This window comes from Daldinia decipiens (genome assembly GCF_022478715.1).
Source record: "Daldinia decipiens strain CBS 113046 unplaced genomic scaffold F4813scaffold_1, whole genome shotgun sequence".
Lineage (NCBI taxonomy): Eukaryota > Fungi > Ascomycota > Sordariomycetes > Xylariales > Hypoxylaceae > Daldinia > Daldinia decipiens.
In genome coordinates, this window is record NW_026054544.1 from 24,547 (window position 1) to 46,421 (window position 21,875).

At 46.9% G+C, this 21,875-nt stretch overlaps 6 protein-coding genes across 6 annotated transcripts; 3 read left to right on the forward strand and 3 right to left on the reverse strand.

Annotated features, from left to right (window-relative positions):
* Nucleotides 1-1,251: 1,251 nt before the first annotated feature.
* F4813DRAFT_340898 (RNA ligase/cyclic nucleotide phosphodiesterase) lies at nucleotides 1,252-3,257 on the forward strand. The gene is made up of 5 exons (XM_049241249.1): nucleotides 1,252-1,481; nucleotides 1,553-1,672; nucleotides 1,869-2,012; nucleotides 2,234-2,333; nucleotides 2,479-3,257. Exons 2-5 carry the CDS (start codon nucleotides 1,553-1,555, stop codon nucleotides 3,084-3,086), a joined length of 972 nt encoding a protein of 323 aa, XP_049104475.1. The 5' UTR covers nucleotides 1,252-1,481; the 3' UTR covers nucleotides 3,087-3,257.
* Nucleotides 3,258-3,742: 485 nt separating this feature from the next.
* On the reverse strand, nucleotides 3,743-5,242 carry F4813DRAFT_89 (zinc-binding ribosomal protein). The gene is made up of 6 exons (XM_049249009.1): nucleotides 5,121-5,242; nucleotides 4,837-5,057; nucleotides 4,634-4,780; nucleotides 4,216-4,308; nucleotides 3,939-4,123; nucleotides 3,743-3,884 (listed from the first exon to the last, which is right to left on the reverse strand). The coding sequence occupies exons 3-6, from the start codon at nucleotides 4,634-4,636 to the stop codon at nucleotides 3,845-3,847; spliced, it is 321 nt and encodes a 106-aa protein (XP_049104476.1). The 5' UTR covers nucleotides 4,637-4,780; nucleotides 4,837-5,057; nucleotides 5,121-5,242; the 3' UTR covers nucleotides 3,743-3,844.
* Nucleotides 5,243-6,263: 1,021 nt separating this feature from the next.
* Nucleotides 6,264-8,507, forward strand: F4813DRAFT_95 (MFS general substrate transporter). The gene is made up of 3 exons (XM_049249074.1): nucleotides 6,264-6,824; nucleotides 6,918-7,060; nucleotides 7,130-8,507. Exons 1-3 carry the CDS (start codon nucleotides 6,348-6,350, stop codon nucleotides 8,208-8,210), a joined length of 1,701 nt encoding a protein of 566 aa, XP_049104477.1. The 5' UTR covers nucleotides 6,264-6,347; the 3' UTR covers nucleotides 8,211-8,507.
* Nucleotides 8,508-11,723: 3,216 nt separating this feature from the next.
* F4813DRAFT_340920 (uncharacterized protein) lies at nucleotides 11,724-15,294 on the forward strand. Its single transcript, XM_049241250.1, has 2 exons — nucleotides 11,724-12,845; nucleotides 12,908-15,294. Exons 1-2 carry the CDS (start codon nucleotides 12,367-12,369, stop codon nucleotides 14,787-14,789), a joined length of 2,361 nt encoding a protein of 786 aa, XP_049104478.1. The 5' UTR covers nucleotides 11,724-12,366; the 3' UTR covers nucleotides 14,790-15,294.
* Nucleotides 15,295-16,785: 1,491 nt separating this feature from the next.
* Nucleotides 16,786-18,146, reverse strand: F4813DRAFT_384098 (uncharacterized protein; the record flags this gene model as incomplete). Its single annotated transcript, XM_049246026.1, has 3 exons — nucleotides 16,786-17,500; nucleotides 17,581-17,805; nucleotides 18,067-18,146. The coding sequence occupies 3 exons, from the start codon at nucleotides 18,144-18,146 to the stop codon at nucleotides 16,786-16,788; spliced, it is 1,020 nt and encodes a 339-aa protein (XP_049104479.1).
* A 967-nt stretch (nucleotides 18,147-19,113) lies between these two features.
* Nucleotides 19,114-21,186, reverse strand: F4813DRAFT_384099 (cytochrome P450; the record flags this gene model as incomplete). The annotated part of the gene is made up of 3 exons (XM_049246027.1): nucleotides 19,114-20,812; nucleotides 20,873-20,969; nucleotides 21,063-21,186. 3 exons carry the CDS (start codon nucleotides 21,184-21,186, stop codon nucleotides 19,114-19,116), a joined length of 1,920 nt encoding a protein of 639 aa, XP_049104480.1.
* Between the last annotated feature and the right edge of the window lie 689 nt (nucleotides 21,187-21,875).

Sequence of the window (21,875 nt, forward strand, 5' to 3'; positions counted from 1 at the left end):
ATCCATATACATTGAACAGAGATGGCCCCATAGTCATCGTCAAAGTACGATTCATTAACAGAATTCATACAATGAGATCACACCATTTTCCCCTGATGCGTAGTAATATTACCAGATCACCAGCGGGGCTTCATCGGTGCAGGTGGAGTGACATACAAGCTTTCCCAGTGGCCTGAAATAGGGGGCCAAGCAGAATGAAGGGAGGAGATGCAGTTAAAGAAAGATTAGAGCAATGCTAGAGAGTATATTGAATAAATAAGATATACTCGCGGACTGTATCAAATAGACTGCAAGCTATGGATGCCTGTCCGTTCAATACAGGCTAGGTCCATGAAGCTATTGAGGGAATATAGTAATTTGGATATTCATGAAAATACAGGAAGTATTGAGATGCTTAGGCACTTTAGTTATTTGGTCGTAACAAGTGATATTAATTGAGGGTAACATATACCAGTCCATTGTTGACTGTCAACATGAGGATGTAGTATGCAGGTGGTGTAATGATAGTAACTAGCCGAGAAGGAGATATTATGAATGAGGGTAAGAAATCAATAGGCGTATATAAATATGGAAGAGGTTAAGATAGTGTGCTAAAGACTGCTTTGCTATCTTACAAACCCCTAAAGATATACAAAAGGAGAATAGCTGGCCAGTAAAAGATTGAATGAAGGCAACTCGCACATAAATAAAGGCTATTCTGAATAATGTTCAATTTCCCTAGAGACTTAAGATGAGATGATTCTGTGAAGGTTAGCATCGCATAGATGCTCGGGAATTTGCCGAATAGCGGCAGCATATAAGCCAGAAATGGGAGATCCTCATTTTAGAGATAAATCTAACTCGAAATCCAGTACGATTATACCAGCTTCTACAGAATAAATATTAGTGCTAGTGCTCTTAACGTTGATCAAAACACACCTTGGTTAAGTTGAAAACGCAACCTCAAAGTTACGGGAGTTTACGTCCTTGAGATAGGCCAGCAGACGGTTTGATGGAGAAGTGAAAGATGTACAAAGTAATCAAATGGGTAATTGATGGTGCTAATTACACATTCATGTCCATATTCGTTGAGAATTAGTGATTTCGAGAGGAAATGGAGGGAAAGAAGGAAAGAAGCTCAAGTGAAGTTAGGAAATGCTCTGTGGCACGTGATTGGTTAGTAAGCATAATGGTTCATGCCAACAAGGATAATACCTAAGGATATTACATAAGGATCAAAGTCTTGGCTTATTAATATTTCCCTTATTAATATTCCCCTTATTCTAGGAGGGAGAGCAGCTCAAACAGAAGGAGCAATAGTAATACATTATACAATATCATTATTTATGTACAATTTTAAATTGGGTCAAGTTTCCCATAAGAGTACTATAAATCCTATTATCGTTCACTTATAAATCAGAAGGGCGACTTGTACAGTGCCCTCTCAGCCGCACGCTACTCTACTTATAACATCCGATTGTCGGATATTCGACGCTATATAGGTACTTTAGAAAATACTTCATTCTATCCTCGCGAAAGAGAGCATACCTCTTAATTTCAACTGGTATTCTAGATGGGGTCGGTTATTCAGTCCACAGATATCGAGAACAAGCTGGTGGACTTGTCCGGGGTAGTTTCGAAGCCAGGAGAGAATCCTTACAATGCCCTAATAGAAGCCTGCGATGATGAGCCAGTTAAGTGAGCCCTCTCATTGCTATGTTTATCCTTACCTAGTCTTACTTAGGAGGATACATGTCTACGTATCTTGGCATAAGTGGCTTTGCTTGACTTAGTAAGAGAAGTTCTTGCCTAATGAATGGGAATATACCTTCGCCTAGAGAATATTTACTACGTGAATCTTTCGCAGTAGAAGTTAATAGCAAGTCCAGGCGAAAATCCAGAAGCTATATGCCATCCACCGCGTCAAGCGTAACACGCAGCAGAGAGCCAAGTTTCTCGCCTCTGACTACACGGGGCTGATCATAGATCAGCATCTGCTGCGATTGGAAAATCCCCAGATAGAGCCTGGCTTTGGTGAGTACAAGAATAAGCCCCGCGAAATTGGGTGTATTCATCCCTCGAGTTTCAAACGGTATGATTATTTTACTCAGTCAAGAATGCTAACAAGTGGACAGTATGTCATCATTCTTCCTTTTCACGTCAACGTATTCAGCTCCGTGTTCTCTCCAAGCCGGAGCGACTCCAAAATAAACCAGAACATTAGTTTCTCGCTCGAATTATTAACAGGTAACAGAAAGACACAAGATACTGTATGACCTTCTGGGGTCGTCCTCCAATCCACGCACTAGAACTCGCAGAAGCAATTCAGAATAGGCTCAAAGCTGTTGCGCCAGGTAATTCAATTTTCCCCCTTGGCCGATTAATTAAGTAGCAAAATTAAGCAATAATAAAAAGAGCAACGTCTCCAGCATATCAAACTACCTCCTCGCTCTCACTATTTTCTATCTGAACCGCAAACACCACACTAACAACCCCCAGCAATCTGGCTCATGCCCCTCCACCGCATGCACATCACCACGCTAGAAGTAGCTTTCTCCCGCACAGCCGCCGAGATCGAAGCGCTCAAGGAGACGCTGAAACCCGCCACCCCGCACATAGCGAGCTACACGCACCGCCACCGGTCACGGCTCGTCAAGCCCATGATATCGTACGACCTGTCCGCATTCGCGCTATCGTTCCTCCCGGCTGCCAACGAGCCACCACTCTCGCCCGCCCCGACGGCGCCCGACAGCGTCGACGTGCTGCGGCAGGGCGATTCGTATACGTACCACCACCTGCGGCGGGACGTGTGGGAGCAGGTCAAGGATGCCGGCGTGACGGTTAGCTCGCGGTATGTTGTGCCGAGCGCGCATATCACGCTTGGTCGGTTTCTCACGGAGGCGGACCATGCGACGCTCGAGCAGAGGCAGAAGTGGGTTGATGCAATTGACGAGATCAATGCGTGGTTGGAGGCGGAAGTGTGGGATAATGCCAGTTCGAAGCTGATTGGAGAATGGGTCGTCGGTCAAGAGAAGGGCTTGGATGTGCGGGTCGGGACGCTGTGGTATGGTGGCGGTCGGACTGTCCAGATGGGTGAGGGGTTCTAGATATTCAATTAGACTAGACATTAGATCACGATAGATCCCGTTCTTCATGAAACTAGTCTCAAGAGATCCGGCTATAGACTTCCCTAAATATAAAATTAATCTATAAACGATTTAAGGACCAGAAATTATATTGCTTACGTCCAGGGCAGGGACAGCAAAGGATGTCATTCATATTCCCCATCTATACAAAGACTACTTTAGGTAGGTAAGTAGGTACCTAAGCATGCTTTACCAGCGACACATCCTAAGTGACAGAACCATTAAAGGGGATTGGAATATCAAGTCAGAAATCCATATCACAAGAATAGCAAATGGGCAGAATGAGATGATGGTCGTAATTGTAGACGATTCAGCCACGATGAAGGACTGAATATATGACCCAGAGAATAATCAAAGTCAAAATTGGACAAGAACATTCGGGCCATAGAATGCGATCGATTAACGATTCTATGCTCAGATACCGGGTATTCCCACACGTTATGGCATCAAATATCGTAATCGTAGAGAAGGCATTGAGCCAGCATCCCTACTGTCAAGAGCAACAAGCCCATTGACCTCTCGCTGCCTCTCCACTCCTAGCATTTTGTCACATACGGCATGATGAAGTTCAGAAGAGCAGATTCGGTTCTATTCTGACCTACGTGCTGCTCCCATTCCGAGTATCAAAGACTCCCGTCGCCAGTGAATGCCCGGCCGTAATGAACCACCCTATTGCCATGAATGAAGAACGTGCACAATGACTCGAGTAGGAAACGCGTTTAGAACACCAGAGCGGCACCCTTTGTCTTCTTGTCACCACTAGAGGCTTGTTAGTATAGCTATTTCGGAAGATGATACTCAATCGAAACGTACCCAAGTTCGAAGTGCTTGCATCGCTTCAGTGCCAGTTGTAGCTTAGTCTTGCAGGCAACGCACTCCAATCTTAGCACGACCTTCTTCGTTGTCTTAGCCTTCTTGTGGAACACAGGCTTGGTCTGACCACCGTAACCGGATTGCTTTCGGTCGTAACGTCTCTTTCCTTGCGCGAATAGAGAGGCCTAGGTGTACATTAGAAACCAGTCGAGAAGGCTATCGTCCATGACGTCGCGGCTCAGAAGAGACAACGCCATGAAATCGGAGATGGGCATACCTTGCCAGCCTTGTACTGAGTGACCTTGTGTTGCGTGTGCTTGCGGCAGTCCTTGCCCTTGCAGTAGGTCTTACGGGTCTTGGGAATGTTGACCTAAATGAAGTTTCCCGTCAGCCCACTGTCGCACACAAAATGTAACTATTCTCGATCCAAAATATATCATCGACCGCAAGGTATTAAGGCATCGTCGCCCTCTATGATCGTTTGCGCTAGAAATGCCGGTCGATAGAAACCAAGGCGCCGATAGTCAGTCTATTCCTCTCGTGCCGTGTCCTCTCTACTAAACCTCTCTACTAAACTGGTCTTGAAATTTTCCTTTCTCACAAATGTCGCCTTAACGGTCCGGACCAGCAGGAGGGCGACTCAACGATGCAATACCTGCGTATCAAGAATTAAATGAAATATTCAATTCACGTACCATTTTGACGGCGGTTATAGGGGTTGCGCTGTCGAAAGTTGTCGGTGGTTGAATGTTGCGGAATGTTTCGTAGAGCTCCAGTTAGTCAAACCGATTTTTGCGCTGAATTGAGATGTGTGCGTGATTGGGGTAAACCACGGCTAAATTCTATGAGGGGGGTTAAGGTTTAGCAACACCCTTAGGTAAACTAGATACGTACCCACCATTTCTCGCCTAAGACTCCAGCCACAGTGTCTCGGCTAAGGTTGTGGCTACCTGTTAGGTACCTAGGTACCTATTGAACCACCTAAGCCACATCACTGTCCAAATTCAAAACCTATGTCCGGTACGTACCACCGATGTGAAGATTCCAAAAACAATCTTCAGCACCGATTAATTAAACAAGCCAGGTGACCTTCAAAATTCAAGCAGCAAAAAGTTTTTACTGTTGCTCAAGTCAGCAATAATAGCCTATACTATATCTAACATGTACATGGATACAATATACCCAAATAGTTCCTCTCCGAGTCCGTGAGAGATCACCGCTTGTCCCTCGATACTACAATGTCTGACTTCGACTCCAAATCTACTGGACCGGGTAGAGTAGCTGGTGCCTTTCCCGAAACCTATGGCTGTCTCCACAAGCTTTATGCTTGTCAGACCAAAGATGAAGTTTGCTTAAAAGACACTAATTTGTCATAAGTCCTCATCTATGATCCAAGACGTAGCACGTGTTAAACAGCCACCAAGCCCGTAATGCAAGCCATAATGACTCCATTCGGAGCGACTATCGCAGCGGCAGTCGGAGCTCACGAACCTCGTCTATGCACTTGCATGCCGATCCCGCGTCGGATAAGTGAATGCTACGCCAGGAATAAGCACCGATTTGGAGTTGCAATAATAATAGATCAGCGTCGATATCGTGCAGGGATATGCTCAAGATTTCTTATCGCACAATTCCTAGCAAACTAGCTTGCTAGCGTCGTCATTGGTTTCCATCGGGAGTCTACGGCATCATTACGGGGCTAACATATCAGCAATGGTTCGGATCGGGCTCTCACCGCTATAGAAGCTGCTGACTTCTCGAGGGCGAAGAAGAAGAGAATATCGCCAACACATGCTTACTCCCCTATTTCAAGGTCGAAGATGCCTGTTGGCATATCTACGGAGCTCTTGGCAAAAGCTTCGAATTCTTAAATTAACAAGCCTGCAGACAACACCCGATGATGCACCAATAGGGGAATGCGTTCGGCATTGCAGCCGGTTTAGTATGCACCTCCAACCGTCATTTAGCCTCGTATTGCTATACCCTAACAAGACAAGTTCGGGCCAAGTTCCCACCGATACTCGGCATGGCAGCTGTATGGTTTCCGGACAAAGAGGGCCAATGTCAGCAAAGGGAAAAGATATCAGGAATCCAACAGGTTATGCCACTATTGGCCTCCAGGTTATTGGCCCGTCTGCGTGTAAATAGGAGGTACTTCCCCCTTACCAGCTTCCAATGGAGTCATTCATATACTCCCCGTGTCCGCTATTCTTCATAGCTCGATGAGTCTTACTTGATTTTCAGACAATATAATCTGTAATAAAGACGAATGTACTTTTACCGAGTCGATCTGTTATTACTGGTTGGTTGTGAAGCCCACGACTCTTTCTAATATTAGTCTTTTTTGTCTACAATGACACGCATAGGATCAATCGTATATATATAAATTCAAAAACAAAACCCTTCCTAATGTTCGAATCCAATGACTCCAGTTCTAAGACCATTGGCCAGGGCGGCCAGGTCCCGGACACACCCTCCCGCCCACTCTCCAGTAGCTCCTCGACCCGCTCCGATGACATAATAGAGTCCACCCGGCCGACGGCCCACCCTAATGCCGAGGACGGGGTGCTCGACCGGTGTTCGACGCACCATTCTCTCGGCCCGGACATGCCTATTGAGGCGATAAACTCGGTGGTTGAGGTCCCTGACGAGGTATACGACCGGCTGCCACCTCACCGAAAGCTAGTCATCGTGTTCCTCTTGTCGTTCTGCTCATTTCTAGCGCCCATATCCAGTACGTCGGTATTGGCAGCCACGCCCGAAGTGGCGGCTGAATATGACACGACGGGATCCATTATCAACATGATCAACGCCCTATACATGCTGTTCATGGGCTTGTCGCCTATTTTCTGGGGACCGCTAAGCCAGGTCTACGGCAGGAAAATAGTAAGGACCTCATATTCACACTACGATTGAAAGCACGAGAGAATAGATGGATATAGTAGTAATCTATAATAACTAACATTTTATCTATTATAGATCACCGTCACAACGGCTATAGGATTCCTTGGGTGTAGCATTGGTACGGCATTAGCGCCGAATCTAGGTGCTTTCTTCGTGTTCCGTCTCCTGACAGCATTTGAAGGCACTTCCTTCATCTTAGTCGGCGCATCTGTCATTGGGTTAGCTTTACCCCTTTATCCTCAAACCACATAATAGTCTATGGACTAGATCACTTACTGAATACATAGTGACATGTACCGCCCGACAGAACGCGCAACAGCTCTAGGCTGGTTCCTTACAGGAACACTGGTAGGGCCGGCCCTGGGACCCTTCATAGGCGGCATCATCGTCACATACACGTCGTGGCGCGTAATATTCTGGCTCCAAACAGGACTGGCGGGCATCGCAGCCGTCGGATCATACTTTCTACTCCCCGAGACCATCTATCACAAGAAGATCGACGACCTAGTGGGCTACAGCGGTTCGGCGAAGGTCAAGGTCTTGCTCACGATGATCAATCCGTGGCGGGTTATACGACTATGGGAGTATCCGAATCTATTTCTCACCGGCATAGCTAGTGCCTCTTTGGTTTGGAATATGTACTCCCTACTTACGCCCATCCGGTACGTATTAAACTCAAGGTACAACCTGACGACGCCGATGCAGGGCGGCCTGTTCTACCTCGCGCCCGGCTGCGGCTATCTCCTCGGCACGTTCATCGGAGGGCGGTACGCGGACTACGTCGTGAAGAAGTACATTAAGAAACGGGGCATGCGCATTCCTGAAGACCGCCTGTATTCGGCTTTACCATTTATGGGTATCGTTATCCCTGGTTGCGTCCTGATCTACGGCTGGAGTGTGGAAAAAGACGTCGGTGGTATCCCCTTGACGGTGGTAGTGTTATTCTTGCAAGGCGTGGCGCAACTATTTTGTTTTCCCAGTCTAAACACATATTGCTTAGACGTGATGCCAGGACGTGGAGCAGAGGTAACCGCGGGTAACTATGCGATTCGCTATCTATTTGGCTGTGCCGGTATGGCTGTAGTTCTCCCAGCTATCGAAGGCATCGGAGTTGGCTGGTTCTCGACCATCAGCGCGTTGTTCGTCTTCATGGGCACCGTCTGCGTGTACGTGTCTATCAAATGGGGCAATGGATGGAGGTTGAGTGTAGACGCTAGGAGGAGGAGGAGGGCTAGAGGGAAGATACTAGATGAGAATAATGGTAATATGCGAGAAAACGCTGGGAAGATGATGGGTGGCCCGGCTACTGGTACGCGTCAAAACCCGCTGACGACGCGCGGGGCGGAGCAGAACAAAGAAGAGGTATAATGCAAAGGCGTGCTCTTCTCAGCATGAGTATGTATACGTAGGTATAGCAACGAAGTTACGAAAATAGAGTTTACCGAATGAGTTCTTTACCTGGCTTCCAATCTAGGTAGGTTAAAGTAATCAGGAATACACATATGAATATACATAGGAATAAGATGGCGTGTGCCGGTTCTCATTTGGGCTAGTTGATGATGATCTCCTCACGTTGTAATCAACTTACGATTCCTAATCATTTCCGCCGCTTCGATAGTAAGTAGGTTAGGTAGGTTAAGTAGGTAAGGTATCTAATATTCTCCCTATTTAGGTTATTATAGGATGCTTATGTCTCGCGGGTTTGCCGGATCCCTACATAATCTGGCGGCACCATCTAACAACCACGGCGGGATTCCTACAGGTTTGTGATAGCTCTCGGAAACCTACTAACCTAGATATCTTATGACATCGTTTCTAGCTGTTATACACAGATATACCAAATATTATTACAAAGTTCTACAGACTAATAAGCGGACTAATAAGCGATAATGAGAGAGCAGTTTTGCGATCACACAGTCGGCTGTACTACTCATGTTTGACTGGTAACTATAAGCGAAAAGGGAGATGTAAACCCCATACGGCAATATTAGGTACCTACTCAAGCTTGATGTCTGCTTTCAGTAACAAGACGCGAATAGAGTCATAATCGTTTCGCTCTAGTAACCTCTCTCTTCCTAACGATTGAGCGTCATTTGTTAGTTCTGTGTAAATAATGCTTCTGACTACCTTAGGGACCTACTCTTTTGTAATTCGGGTTTACACGGGAGATGATTGGATTGTAACACAGAGGAAATAAAAAAAGAATGCTGACAGCGCATCTTGCTCAACACCATCCCGACGTGTGTATGAAACATCCCGGGATGCGGTACACCCATCGTTTCACCTTGGACCGGTCCGGATTCTACGGTCCACTAGCATGATCAGATGGTACGGAAGCGCTGCAATACATACCTTTTCAAGATCGGCGCACAGTCGCCTTGCAGCCGTTGGTCTGATCTGTGAGACGGATATGTATAGGTAGGTATGCATTGTCATTTCCCTGTGGAAATCACATCGGATAGATTGACGACGATGATGAAATAGGCTGTTCAGACGTGACAGTTTGACGCTCGGTCTGACCACGGCCGCCAATCATTTTTTGACCCGCCATCCGCGCGTTGGAGCCGACGATAAAAATTACTTGTGGCTGGTTAGGTATTCTGTCTTTAGAATACGATAACTAGCAGATTTACGAGTAATTCATCAGCGGCCAACGAGGCCGCAGACACTACAGTAGACGCCAAGACGCCTTATTTGCGCAGCAACAGAGACCATTGAGGATTTACCCTTAGAGTTCTATAGGTTTATGCTTGGTTTGATTGTGGAGTGCGTGACGACAGCAAATCCAATAGCAACTTGGGATAGCTGAGGAACTCGAATATTAATGTATGGCACCATCAATTATGGGCGCTGGTTTACTGGTTTACTGGTTTACTGGTTTACACAACATTGAAGTGTAAGACAGGAACGGGTGCGGCGTCATTAGCTTGGCACATTGTAGTAAAGCCGCTTCTAGAAGTAATTCTTCTAGATTGACCAAGAAAAGGGCCTTACTGCCCTAAGCCGTACAAGCCGTACAAGCCGTACAAGCCGTAGGTACACCTTAAAAGGTGATGTCGTCGTACAGGCCTAATCCAAGTTAGGCTGTGGTGGATTGTGGTGTAGTTTAAGCGGCCGAACCGTTATGCGCGTTTCAAGTCGGATCTCACGTCGTGCGTCCTTGGCGATTGATTTCCCCTGGCAGGATTGCTTTATTGCTTGGCAATTGCGGGAACATCCCCAACTAAAAAGATCGTCGGTACTCGACTGGTTATCGTGCAATTTCACCAAATCCCACGATAATGTCGATCGTTACATGCCTAGACCCTGCTCCTGTACAATACTATGTACGTAGTTGGGGGTGACTCCCTCGCAACACCGTTTGCTCCGGAGAGCCTTTGTTATGTAGAACCTCTGTTCGTCTGGTAACATAGTTATCTGGTAATGTTTGACAATTCTACAATAAGATAAAAACAATCCGGTTTGTTGCTCCAGGCGGGGAAGAAAGCAGTGTAACAATATGATCAAAGTTGAGGCTCACACAATAGTTGCACAACTGAAGATATGATGCAATCGAAGGTAGTACATGTACCTCCATTGTCTCACCGACTTGCGACACAAAAAATTCTGGACGCTAGCAGCTAGGAGACAGGGAGATAGCATGTGAAGAAAACAAGAGAGATTGCTTTAATGGCAATGACGTAGATCTTAGCTTTTTTGAAACGGAAAACTAAGAGCTATCTGTCTAGTGGGTGCTTCCAGGGAATTCGGTAGAAAAACGGAAAGGACTTGCTGGGGCAGTGCAGCCTTCTTCTTTCAATACGCGTTTCCGATGACCTACCCTAAGTGTTCAATGATGAATTTGGCGAAGGTTATTTGATGAGAACCCACCGCCTGTAACGCTAGCCGCGATGATAAAACATGGGGGGACATGGGAGACATGAGCTGGCCCCGCTAACCCGCATAAGAGCCCTTGACAGCCTTGATAGCGGTAACCCCCTATTCCCCTATACCCCTGTACAGTTCCTATTCTCGGTAATGGAGCCTCATCAATCATCATCATATTCGGTCATCTAGGTAATTCTATAATAACACCTAGGTTAGGTAGGCACAATAAAGCTACATTCATTTTTAGCTGCAACGAAATATCAGAACATACCTACATGTAGGTACATATTTTGAGGGATTCGAGCGAGTTACTGCTGCTTACCTTAGGTCAGGTTAGCTACATTCAAGGCAAGTAAGTATGTACATTACATACCACACTTTTATCAGGATTACGAAGGCAGTGGCCATTAGAGTTTTTATCTTCTCCGTAAGAGGTATCCCGGGCCCTGCTCGCTCTTGAAAATGATTATATTTGGTAAGACTTAATGCGTACTAACGGTACAAGGCTACACGTTTGTGGACTCGTCATACCACCGCGGTGCACATCATTTCTCAAAGAAAAAGGCTTAGATGTGCAGTATGTGTGTATGTGGGATCCTTGGTGAAGCCGAAAAAGTTTCTACATGTGTAGATGCAGTGCATTAGGAGTCCCGGAATCTTGCTGAGACCCTAGGCAATAATCGTTGTCTAAACACAACCGGAATCATATGCGGAATCATATGTATCATATGTATCACACATGTACTCTATTATACTGTATTTGTATTCTATTCAGCTGTGCCCACATTCGATCCACGTTTTCTAAAATTCAATCAGAGCAAAAGAGCAAAAGATAATCCTAAGAAGATCGACATCCCAAGTCTCGCCTTCCCCCTTTTCTTTACAAGGTACGAAAGTGCGGCGGTACAGTAGAAAGTACTTGTTCTTACAGCCTGTAGTTTCCCTGTTCTCTCCTTGCCTGTCCAGCTGGCAGCTGCCAACCCAGTCAAAGCAAACCTCCTGCTTAACAACGACCAACGTTTATTTTCTTTCCAATTTTTTATTTTCGACTTCTTTCTGCTTTGTTGCCTACTGCAGACTTTTCCCTCCATCCATCCATCCATCCATCCATCCAATCACTCTCTAAGCGGCGTGTTGCATCACAACTTCGACAACCGCAACACCATTCTCTCACGCCGACTTCATCATTCCTACAACCTACTGATCGCGATACACTCTCTGTTTGGGAAGATCACTCTTTTTCTCCCATCCTATTATAGCACACTGTTCCTTTCCATTCATTCACTCACTTGATAATTCGTGCCGAATCCTTTTTTCCCAATCCAGTCGTAACCTGTTACCTCCAGCTGTGCAGCCTTATTACTCCTGCAGCCCCTGCGTTTGCACCTAGCTGGTCTCTAACACTCCTACTCTGGAGTACGACGTCTCGGTCGCAAAGAAAAAGAATTAAGACAACTTTATTAGGTCTCCAGTGTCCTCAGTTCACGATAGCATCGGTAATTCACGACCTCGCCCTTTAACACTAACAGTTGAGCGGGCGGCGCGCAAGACAAGAGCCCCGGAGATTTCCATTAATGTGCTGAGTTGGAAGCTTAATATTTTCGATGCTGAGCATTGATATTTTCTGAGATCTCTTCTCAAAACTAGCCTACGGAATATGGGTAGGGTATCTGACTATGTGTCCCGGAAATCGGGTTCGTTTCCCAACTTCATGGCTCGAAAAAGCGAGGCCTACCTACCAATATCCACGAAGCCACAACCTAAATTCAGGGTCAAGGCTATACTCGGTAATTGTCTTTATCGGAGAGTAGTTATATGGACTTTCCTCGCCATTGCCCTGTTGTCATTCACTCTCTTTAACCCTGGATTCGCTGGAAGGCCACGGGATGTACTTGACTTAGTACATGGGAGTAGAAACGGTGTTAATGAAGCTCCCCAAGTCACCGACAACATAGTCCTGCAAACGCAGGATAGTCAAGATGGTGTCCACATACAGGACCCAGTAGAGGAGGAAAAGGAGCCAGTTGAAGAGATGCAGAAGCAAAAAGAAGAGAAGGAAGAAGAGAAGCCAGCGGATAAAAAGGAAGAGGAAGCCGAAGAGAACGCCAACAGTCCCCATTGGCTCAGATACAAGCAGTAAGTTACGAGCAGACTTGTCTAAGAGAATCCAAGAACTAGATTGCTAATAATGAATCTAGTCTCGATGGTTATTACAATGGTCTGAGGTCGCTTGTGTCATTCTCGGACTACAAGCCAGAGTACCCTGAAGTATCGTCCACAGGCAGAGCATCTGAACCTTCACCTACTGTTCACCATTCTAAGCAACCCAAACCTAGTGTATATCGTCCTCATCCAGACTATGATTCCGACGAGTATCAGAAAACATATGTTCCTGTGAAGCGATGTTACATTGACGAGAATGATAAAGTTCCCGCTCCGGACTTATACGCATACAGTGGTGTCCCTCAAGGTCAGCCTAAAGCAGCTATTGGGTCTTACGATCTCCTAGGTTTGCGAGAAGATGTCTGTTTCGATCGCTTTGGCCGGTACGGACCATATGGCCTTGGATATGACTTGGAGGCTGGCGGGACGGGTGAAGCCCTCGACACCGAGCGCGAGGGTAGCGAGGCGGTCTGGGAGAAGACTGGACAAATCAATTATGAAGGCGTCGATTGGGGCTTCGCACAAGAGCGTTGCTACGCGGCGAATGAGAACCGATTTTTCACTGGTAACGAGACTAGAGATTTCGAACTGGCTCAGGCTGGTCGTAAGAGACTCGATCGCATTGCTATAGTTGTGCGAACTTACGTCGGATTCCAGTGGACAAGTCATGCCTTACTCAATTTCCGTGCCATGATCAATGAGCTTAGCTTACGATCTGGTGGTGAGTATGATGTTCATTTTCTTTTACATGTTCGCGACAACAATGCACCTATCTGGGCAGATCCAGCCACGGTCCAGAACATCCTTGATGTCAACGTTCCTCCCGAGTTCCACGGACTTTGCACTCTCTGGTCTGAAGCTCAGATGAAACTGTACTATCCGGGTAACTTTGGCGATACCTTTGAAAACCCATCCAACGGTGATATTCATGGGGTTTACCGATCTGCACACATGCCGCTTCAGCATTTTGCGATGATGCATCCTGAGTACGCTCACTTCTGGAACTGGGAGATGGATATGCGCTGGACCGGGTCGTATTACGAGTTATTCGATAGGCTTGGCAAGTGGGGTGCGGACCAGAGCCGAGAAGGTATGTGGGAACGGGCAAGCAAATATTATATTCCCGGGTTGCACGGCAGCTGGGACAACTTCACGGAGCTCGTCCGCCATGAAACTAAGCAATCTGGAAAACGACCGATCCTAGGTCCGGTGGTTTTCACTGGCAAATCTGGCCTCCAACAAGGAGAGGTATTCCTACCATCGAGCTGTTCGAGTGGATCAGATATGTCACAATGCGGAGTTGGCGAGGACGCGGACCTCATCACACTTAACCCGCTTTTTGATACCGATAACTCTGGTTGGGTGTTCGCTGGTGATGTGACCGGCTACGACATGCAGTATGAGAAGCCTCCGCGAAGGTGCGCTATTGTGACTGCTTCCCGTTTGTCGCGTCGCCTGTTGAGAGTGATGCATGAGGAAACATGGCGTCTACACCATAGTATGTTTAGCGAGATGTTCCCGCCTTCGATGGCATTGCACCATGGTCTCAAAGCCGTATATGCCCCTCACCCGGTTTACTTGGACCGAAAGTGGCCTCAGGAGGAAATTGAAAAGGCTTTCAATGGTGGCCAAGACCACACTTCAGGCGGCCATGGCTCTCCATTCGACCTAACAAACGAGCATAACCATAAGGGGACGAGCTGGTACTACAATAGTGAATTCGCCGGTTTGTTGTGGCGTCGCTGGCTTGGTTATGCCCAGATGGATGGCAGAGGCAATAATGGTGGCCGTGCCGGCGAGGGTACCAAGAGAGGCGGGCGCAAGGAGGAAGAGAACCCAAAGAACTCTGGCCGACTATGCCTACGGAGCATGCTCGTACATCCCATCAAGTGGGAAAATCCTGCCGAGCAGGAGTAAAACTAATAGTAATGTGAAGAAGGCCCGGTTTCTTTTGTGTGAGTAGAGGAGCTTGTTGATGTACGACAACAGTCAACCGAACGGAAATATAGAATGAGGCAACCGGAATTAGGACATCAGAGGAGTAAAGACCTACGAAGAACCATTCATCATGCCTGGTACAGGGTACCACGAGCAACGGCATTTTACGGGCGTTCGCATATGAGGAGTCCGGTTTTTCAATTTCACTGCTTCCATCGTCATTTAGTCGATGTTATTAGGCTTCTTGCCCGAGAGCAGAACTCGACCCTGTTTGAGCAAGACACCTGCCATATTGTTTTTTTGGGTTCGGCGCATAGCCCATTTTGTACATTCATACGACACCAGTAGTAAGCATGGCCCATTTGCGCGAACCTATTATAGTCGGGGCCAGAAGCTAGGAGGAACCTACACGACGCGGAGTTAAGTGTCTAACATGGCGGAGATGTGTAGTTGCTCAATGTATGTATATAATGTAATATCAGAAAAGAGCTTTTGCTATGTAACTAGCTTCTTGTGATTGCATGTATTATATTGTCTAAGTGATAGTGCCAATGACGCAGCTATTCAAATGAAATTAAGATAAGTGACTACTAATAAGGAAGCTAGCCTATGATATACTCACTGCAAGCTAAATAGAAGAAGTCAGATTTCTAGTAGCAGAGCGTATCTCGAGTCGTAAAATATACATATCAACTAACTATGTATGGCTTATTAAAAACTACTACTTTCCAGGCGCACGGACAAATTGCCCTACCCTCGGGGAGGGGGGGGGGCTGTTTCACCAGATGATAGGTGTTAGACTAAGTACCTAACATAGCAGCTTACTATTATCATCATTAAATACCCATCCATCTTGTTTCTCTTCATCTCGAGTTACTCTAGACAAGACAGCACCGGAGAGCATTTTACGAATTATGAAGTAATATGCTAGGTATGTACCTAGGTAGTTAAGCACAACCACATAACATCTTACAAAGACTTGGAAGCTTATATGAACAATGGAAAAAGACCGTCGCAATATATTTCTATCGTAACATATCGACCCATCCCTACCCTTCGTTTCCTCGTTCCGACGCCTCATCGACTCATGACATAACATGACATGATATGGCTGATCATCCGACGTCCGCCTACGGCTTCTCGAATTCCCGCCCCGCCGTCTCTTGGGTAGTTCGCCTAAGACATAGCGAGACAAAGAGAAGAGGACTGGTTTCCGGTATACACGCATGGGAGAGAATATCGCTATATCAACCCAACCATCTGAAACCCTTCCTTCCCCTCGGAAACAACCAGAACGGAATATATAAACAAGAAACGTGGGGAATGGCTATTCAACTCAACCCCCCGATGCGAGATCCTTGACAAAAATGGTTATTCGTCCATTTTCCAAAACAGCGCACGCGCCGCGGGGAGAAGAAAAAGACGAGTAGCCAACGTCAAATACTTCATATAAGCAAGCAAGCAAGCCCGCCTATTACGAGATGATAAAATCCAGGAGTCTACTTCAGACGCATAACCAAATCAGACGTAAAATAAAGACGCCTAATCGGGCTATCCGGGGTGGTTGATTGTCCAGAATTACCAGATAGGTTAGTCCCGACCTGGCCCGGTCCGGGAGTCAGTCGAAAGCACTCCGACCTCGGGAAGAGCGGGATCTTGAGATGGGGTGAATAGGGGTAGGGGTAGGTATATGTATAGGGGGTACATAGTTAAGGTATGTAATGAGGCCGGAAATCAGCTGGTATCGGGGCGTAGATAAGGGAGCCGAACGCTATACATAGAACACCCGTCAACGCCATTGAACGCCACCGGCCACCAGCCTCCAGGACTCCTAATGAGAAAATTAAAGTGATCAACCGGATGAAAGCGACATTTTAACAGTGCGAGACTGGGAGTGATATATAGAGAATGAGGTTATGATTGGAAAACTTCAGCTGTCACGGCCGCCAGCAGTTGAATTTGAATGCACTCTCCTTTACTTCCTAAGGACCGCGTCGTAGACGCTCAAGACGCCGGTGATGGCAGTACCGGTCAGGATACCCCTATAGCCGCCATATATGGCCGTGTTGATGCGAGCAATCGACGTCTCGTCTATCCAGCCACCAAATGTAATGCCTTGGCCGTAGACCACATAAGAGATCAAAGCCTTGGCGATGCTAAAGGTCAATGGGTCTACAACCGAGTCCAACGCGTGCGAGCGGCGACCCGGACGACCGTGGTTGGAGTTGATAGTCAAATTGAAAAAGTAGCCGGCAATGCTAGGCAGGACAGCGCTCGTGAAACCCCAGAGAAGTGCAGGAGACCAGAAGGACGAGGTCAAGAGCAGGAACATATCAGGGACGAAGACTGGGAAGTCCCTCGTGCCGAGAAAGGTGATGGCGGGAACGGTGAACGCATATCGGTCGGCTAGTATTTCGGGACGCAAGAAATAGAGCTCAAACGCGGATATAACGAAGAGCACCGAGGCCACGGTTGACAAACTTTCACGCGTTGCTTGGGTGGCCTCCGTGATTCCCGACTCCTTGTATAGAGCCACGACGTGCGTCCTGACAGCGACGGTAGAGCGGTCGACGGCTTCGGCAACATCTGCGGGAGTGGCAGGAAGCGGGATGCGGCTTGCAAGAGAGAGAGCACGCCCGGGGGTATGCGCGAGAGCGGTGGCGGTGTTTGTAGGCTCATCATCATCAGACCTATAAGCTATTATTAGTAGACGGGTCGAGATGCTCGAGATGAGCGGCACACAGCTATTGCGAACCGCGACGTGACTTACTCTGGAGCAAGAATCTCCTCGGCAGCCTTGGTTACTCGTCGTCTAGCAACCTTTAGCCTCTCTACGGCGCCCTCGGGAGCATCCCTCTTGACTGGGGACCCGGTAGTTCGGGCGCGGCTGGAGAAGTAGTTGGCGAGTTTAGGGTCGGACGAGAAGGTAGACGAGTTCTCGGCCAAATACTCGTCGAGGGCAAGTTCGAGCTCGGTTTTCTTTAACGATTCGTAACTATTTTTCGCAAACAAAGGGAAAACGTGTTAGCCATGTTATTCTTGTCTCGGGTCGGCACGTGGGGCCGAAGAATGTTATCTCATCATTCCGCATTCCAGACGGGACGGGAAATGGTCATGTAATAATCTACCTATATAAGTGTTGTCTTAGAGCGTACCAACGCCGAGTCGCGAACAAACCTCACGACGACACAAATATAACAGACTTCGAATTGGGGACAGAATTGAGGGGTTGGTATTCTAGTAAAGTAATACATACTTCCTGAGACCTGTGTACTGGGCAAGCTCAGTCAAATCAGTCTTTCGCTGCCTCTGCAGCCAACTGTTTGCGCCGGACATCGTTGGATACAGGCCTGTAGCTTTGCTTGAATTGGTATAAGCGGTGTCGCGCAGGGTAGGCGATTAAGATGCAATAATTTTTAAGAAGTTAGCAGCTGGTGGTCCGTGACGTAGCTAGGGGGGGGTTTAAGTTGCTAAGACGAGGCTTATATTGATGGTGGTGATGATATGGAATGAGATATGAGAGATATCAGATTGCGCCGTGTTGCGAAGGGCGCGTGTGTACGTAGCGTAGCGGTAGTGTGATGGAGGCTGGAAGGGGGAAAAAAGACAGGGAGGATTTCCCGCGGTGGTGGCTTGAGTTGTTTATGTTTTCTTATTCTGTTTTATCTGTTGACGTGCAGGTGCAGGTGCGGGAGCGCCTAAGGTCTACCTGCTAATCAAGCTGCTGCTTTCCTGCCTGACCTTGCTTTGGGGGCAGCGGGCTACTAGGATCCGCTTGGGGTTCGCTCTTGACCCCCCAGAATACGGTACTTCTCAGGCAGTCAGGGTACCTAACCTAGGTATGTATTGTGCCTAGATTTAGAGGTGCCTTAGCTAATACGCTGATACGTCAATAATAGGAAAACGGGATATCGATGCACGGTGCACCGATTGGGAAATACATACAACGTCGTGATTTGCTATGTCGAGGTGTCATCGTCCCATTTTACTTGTTTACTCCCTGTGGACTGTGGAGACCGAGTTCTCGTCAATGAAAAACGCGCTGCCACGTCTTACATAGTATGTAAAGAAATTCGAATTTTTCAAAAATTGGGGCGTTGGACGTGTCAATAGGGATCCTTGATTTTTTTTTTTTTTTTTTTTGAAGATGGTTCTTTTTTTTATGTTTCTTCATGTGAAAGGGTCTTTGCTAATGTCCCTATTGTATGACTTATGCTTTCTAGAGATGCTCCCATATACAATAGATACCTACCTACCTAACCAAACTAATGTCGAATAATAGAGCTCTTCCCTCTTACACGACTCATGAATCGATACAATTGACAAACCTCTCGCTGCCTCTCTTAACCAATCTCACAGGGATATACTTATCCCCATGTAGCTTTAACGTAATATAGCTTCTAGCCTCTTTCACTGTGTCCCTCGATTTCTCTTGCGCCAGTTTGTATAAGCTCGCCTTCTCGTATTGGCTCATATTCGCGACCTTTTCATCGCTCGCCCACTCGTCTACTGCGAGCTCGATGCTATACTTCTGGAAGATGACTGCCAATGCCGATACTAGCTCCACGATTGCTACGCGGCGACCCAAGCACGCTCGTGCGCCGTCTGAGAAAGGGATGAACGAGCCCCGCGGCGGGCGATACAGCTGTGCGCTCGTATCAGATCCGGTGTAGCCGCCAAAGTCCTCCGTGTCCCCGTTTTCGACTGCAGTGCTACTGCCCTTCGTTGAATCCGTTTGGAACCATCGCTCAGGAACGAAGTCATTAATGTCCGTCTCAGCACTAGTGACCTTACTTGGCTTAGTCGGCCAGTATCTCGGACTGCGCTGTGCGGCTGCGACCACTACGCCAATAGATGAGTCGCGAGGGAGTACGTGTCCCACTCCTTGTATCGTGATGGATTGGTCTTGCGCCGGGGTTACCATCTTCGGTATATCCACTACAGGCGGTAGTAAACGAAGTGTTTCGTTAATAACAGCACCAACCATTGAACCCAGTAGAGGGTTCAGACACGCGTCATAATCCCACGTCTCTGCGTCCGTGTTTCCTAGAAGGTTATCGATATCCCGTTGCAATCTCCTTTGAGAAGCCGGACTAGATGCTAGGTAGGCGAGTGTAAAATGGAGAACGTTAGCTGTAGTCTCATGTCCTGCTACTATATTCACAAATGCATTGCCTATGATTTCCGAGTCCGATAGTCGTGCAACTGAGGTTCCTTTTTTAGTTGATCCGTTGGCTGGCACATCTCCGTAACTTGTGCGGACTAGCGAGCCCATTATATCAAGACCCTGTTCCGCGTTATTTCCTTTCTGCACGTCTTCGATCTTTTCCTGCAAGAATTCGTTCATGTAGCCTAAGAAGTTCGCTTCTGCTTCCAGAGCCTGTTTTGCGTGCTCGTTAGGGATAATTTTGAGTATCCATTTCGGCGCGATCAGAAGGAGGATGAGATATTTCAGGGTACGAGCCAATGCTTCTACGAAACTCAACGTATGTCCTGGAGGCGGTTCGTGAGTTCCGTACTTGGTTAATCTCGGGTCGGCGTCGGGCGGGAACTCTTGGCCGGGCCAGAGGATCTTGAGGCCGAATCCGATGTTTGCGATGATGTTTAGCATGAGAGATGCTGTATCGTGCTCGAGAGTCTTAAATGTCTTGTTTCCCAAACCATCGGAGCCGAGCCAGATGTTAATCAACCCCTGCGTCTGGCTGATACACTCCCTGAACACCAATGCGGCATTCCTCTCGTTGAAAGAAGCCGATGTAATCTTGCGGTGCATGCGCCAAGCGGCGCCCTCAAGCGTCACTACATTCTGGCCATATTGCGCAAGAATAGCATAGGACTTTGTCGGCTTCGGGAAGGCCTCTCGCTTCGACGTAATCTGGTGAATTGCCTCTGCATTTTCCGTAAAACATATGATTCTCCCTGGGGAAACAACCAAAAAGGTATCTCCGAGTTTAGCGAATATTTTGTGGTTCTCCGCGTACTGCCAGTTAGGATTCAAAATACTAATATTGCGTGCATTAGATTACTGAGTAACATTAGTGGGATTTGCTTAGATTGCTCACGGTTCAATGTCTTCCCAATATTTGCGAGGAAGAAGTCTGAACAAGCGGGACCAAAATTTATGAAATATTTGACCTATTCGGTTCCATGGACTAATAGCTATAATAAAGAAAGGTTAGTTTGGCGACCTGAGAATATTTAGGAACAAGGAGGAAAGTAGCAGTTGAAATGGTTAGGATTTAGTTGACTTACGAACGACGAAGTAAGGGAAGCCGGATCGTTTAGCGGCGGTAATGTTGGCTCTAAGCCCCGATACGATATTGAATACAAAGTATATAACCGCTGCACCTAGTAGCAATAATATTGTTGAAAACATGACGATGGCTTATTGAACCCCGCTAATACTTTCGAGCGTGTTGCCCGCCGGGGGCGAGACTATGCAAGTGTATGTACGGATTAGTTATAGTTATGTAGTTACTATAAGTGTTCGACCTATATCTGAATAACTAGAACCTGAATATTCTTAGGATTGAGGACGACTTTATCAAACAGGGGTCGACCAAAAAAAACAAGCTGTTAAAATGTTAATGCATAGAAGAAACGACACGAGACAAGAAAATATTTTGCGCAGTTTACTTGAATATTATAGCAGGTAGTTAGGTAGAATAAGTATCTAGATTTAGGGGGCGAGTGATGGATATACGCGACTGACTGTTCGGCCCTAACGTTTCGGGACCCTGACATCCCGAGCGCTATTCCAAGATCCTTCCAATTGTGATCCCGTCCAACGGCGAATTCCCCGGCTGACTTCTACTCTTGGAGGCTCGGGGAACGGCTATCTTTTTTGGTCTTATTAATAGCCTTTTTGTCGTTGGAACCCCGCAATTTCCCTTGTTTCAAGGTTTATGTTTCAAGTACTATGACGTTAACGACTTATACAATTATACTTACCTAGGTAGGTAACTACGAGGAAATAAACCATTTTATGACTTTGGAACTAGGTAGTTAGGGAATTTATGACTTAGGTAACTATGTAGTTAACTAAATGTAAAAGTAGTCTAAGTA